The sequence below is a fragment of the Chlamydotis macqueenii genome, chromosome 3, assembly GCF_036417535.1.
Source record: "Chlamydotis macqueenii isolate bChlMac1 chromosome 3, bChlMac1.mat, whole genome shotgun sequence".
In the NCBI taxonomy this organism is placed as follows: Eukaryota; Metazoa; Chordata; class Aves; order Otidiformes; family Otididae; genus Chlamydotis; species Chlamydotis macqueenii.
In genome coordinates this window covers 85,908,475-85,910,856 of record NC_141558.1, presented here as the reverse complement: position 1 = coordinate 85,910,856, position 2,382 = coordinate 85,908,475, and the positions used below count along the sequence as shown (strand labels likewise).

The following is a 2,382-nucleotide window of genomic DNA, read 5'->3' as shown; positions in this document are numbered from 1 at the left end:
TTTAATGATTTGCTTTAATCCAATGATGTACGTATTAAAAATAGCAGTGGATCATACAAGTGCATGTGGCAGTCTGGGGGATGAGGGTGAGAAGGATCATTGGCTATGCTGTGGTAAAAGGACTGAATCTAATGACAAGGCAAATCCCTTTCCATCTGAGGGCCTCTTGTATTTCCATGTTTGCTGCATGTTCACCCTAACTATTTTTTTTTATTTTCAAAAAGGTGGTTAAAGAAAAACATGTATTACCTGCCAGGAATAATAAATCTTTTTTTGCCTACACTGCAAATGATGAAAGCTGTAATATGAAGTGAACAGGGAACTTGCATCAAAATCAGATGTTTGCATTAGATGAAACACACCAGTGCAAACAGAAACAGCAGCCTATTTCAGGTACACTGATAGCAACTCAGGTCTTTTCTTCAGAAAGAGGATTCTAGCCAGTGCTGGGAAGAAAAGCAGTTGGCCATTCTACTACAGGTGTTGTCAAACACCGGCCCTTCTGTTGCCTGTGCCAAAGGTCAGCAGCAGCCGAAATTCACCAGGGGACAAGCTGAGTGCTACAGCTGTGAAGAGGCTGTGCCACAGCGGCCACACCAGCTGCCCCGGGTTTGCTGCCCGGTCCCCCCAGCAAACGAGACCAGAGTGCAGGCTTTGCTACGGCTTTATTGGGGACCGGACTGTGCCAAGGGAAACCAGGCCAGAAGCAAGGCTCAGCCAGCGTTTTGCAAAGAAATATCCGCCTTTTCCTTCTCTCCCAGCCCCTCCTCGGGTCCGTGCTCCGGAGGGAGCAGAGGCAGCGGGGCCCGGCCCCGCAAAACGGGCTGTCCCGGCCGGGCCGGTCGCTACCTGCCGGCGGCGGGCCGGTAATGCAGTTCCCGCTCCAGCTGCTCGGCCGTCAGCGTCCCGGGGATGGCGGCACAGCCGGGGTTGAAGACGGAGTAGGCGCTAAGCTCGCCCCGCCGCCGCTCGGCGGGGCCGCGGGTGCCGGCGTACATCCAGTACAGCAGGGAGAGGACGAAGTAGGGCAGCCCCAGCTCCAGCTCGGCGAACAGCAGCAGCAGCACCGCCCACAGCAGCACCTTCAGCAGCAGCGGACGCGCCCACACCGGAGCTGCCGCCGCCGCCCCGCCGGGACGGGCCTGTGGAGGCGGCAGCGAAACGTGGCGTCAGGCACCGGTCCGCCGCCGCACGCCCCCGCCCCGCCCACCTCGGCGCTCACCTGAGCGCCGCCGCCCGGGCCCGCCGCAGCAGCCCGCTGTCCCTCGGCGGCCTCGGGAGCCGCGGCCGTTCCTGGCGGCTTCGCGGGGCGCAGCAAGGCCGCGGGGCTGCCCCGGGCGGCGCGGAACTGGGCCAAGCGCCGCTCCACAGCGGCCGCCATGGCCGCCCCGCGCCTGCGCAAAAGGAGAGCGCTAACCGCGCCGCGCCTGTGACGGCCCGGCTCGAGGGCGGGGCGCTCCCCGTTCCCGGGGCGGCAGTTGGGCGCGCGCGCGCCGCCCTGCGGGACGGTTGGAGGGGGAGGCGGGGCCGGGGTGAAGTCGTCGGCGAGGAGGCTCCCGAGCCGCCTGAACGTGGGACTGGGGAGCCTGGCAGAGGCTTAGCCCCCCCCCCCCCGAAAAGGGAGATGCAGACAACCAGCTACCTCCTGCCATTACTTTCCCATATTGGTAGTGGAGTCTGCCGTTTCGCTCTGGAGAAAAGCTGTAAATCGCCAGAAGCCTCCCCCTTTTGTTTTGTTTTGTTTTGTTTTCATATTTAAACTGTAATGACTAATATTGACACCAAAAAGACAAGGAAAGGGAGAAAATAAAGCATAGGGTGACCAGAGCCTGGAGAGGGTGAATGAGCGTTTACCGGTGGGGTGACTAGCAACATTTGTGTCAGGCATTCGAGCGGCCATTTTAGAAAAGCGCTGAGCGGCTTGAGAAGGGGCAGCCTGGAGGAGGAGAGCACCGTGCTGGGCATGGCCAGCAGCCCTGCTTGGTCAACTGGCCAGCCCCAGGTGACTGTGACTCTTGGTGGGGTGAGAGGAGCTGGACATCTCCTTGTGCCACCTCTTCTGGCCGCAGAGCTGCGTGTGGTGGACTCCTTCCAACGCAGGGCCCCCAGCCTCGCAGATGTCCCCTGGCGTGGATGGCTGCTAAAACTGGGTTGGGCCATCCCACCCTCTCTTTAAAAAAAAAAAAAAAAAAAAAAAAAATTGGAAAACCAACTCTGTCACGTCATTTTTAGCTATTGGTACAGCCGAGAAATAGAAATTTATTTACAGAAGCCGGCTCTTAGCCTCAGGAGTAAAATATTTATCACTCTCCAGCAGTAATAGTTAGCAATGAGACATCATTTCATCCTGCAGTGCTGTTTCCAGTTACTTATAGCTTTCTC

At 58.1% G+C, this 2,382-nt stretch overlaps 1 protein-coding gene across 1 annotated transcript; it reads right to left on the bottom strand.

The window, feature by feature from the left end:
- Positions 1-648: 648 nt before the first annotated feature.
- On the bottom strand, positions 649-1,381 carry SAYSD1 (SAYSVFN motif domain containing 1). Its single transcript, XM_086745650.1, has 2 exons — positions 1,223-1,381; positions 649-1,142 (listed from the first exon to the last, which is right to left on the bottom strand). The coding sequence occupies exons 1-2, from the start codon at positions 1,379-1,381 to the stop codon at positions 846-848; spliced, it is 456 nt and encodes a 151-aa protein (XP_086601776.1). The 3' UTR covers positions 649-845.
- Between the last annotated feature and the right edge of the window lie 1,001 nt (positions 1,382-2,382).

Coding starts and splice junctions, on each gene's coding strand:
- SAYSD1 (XM_086745650.1), bottom strand. CDS start 1,381: ATGGCGGCCGCTGTGGAGCGGCGCTTGGCCCAGTTCCGCGCCGCCCGG. Junction 1,143..1,222: donor GCCCGGGCGGCGGCGCTCAG/GTGAGCGCCGAG, acceptor CCGCCTCCACAG/GCCCGTCCCGGCGGGGCGGC.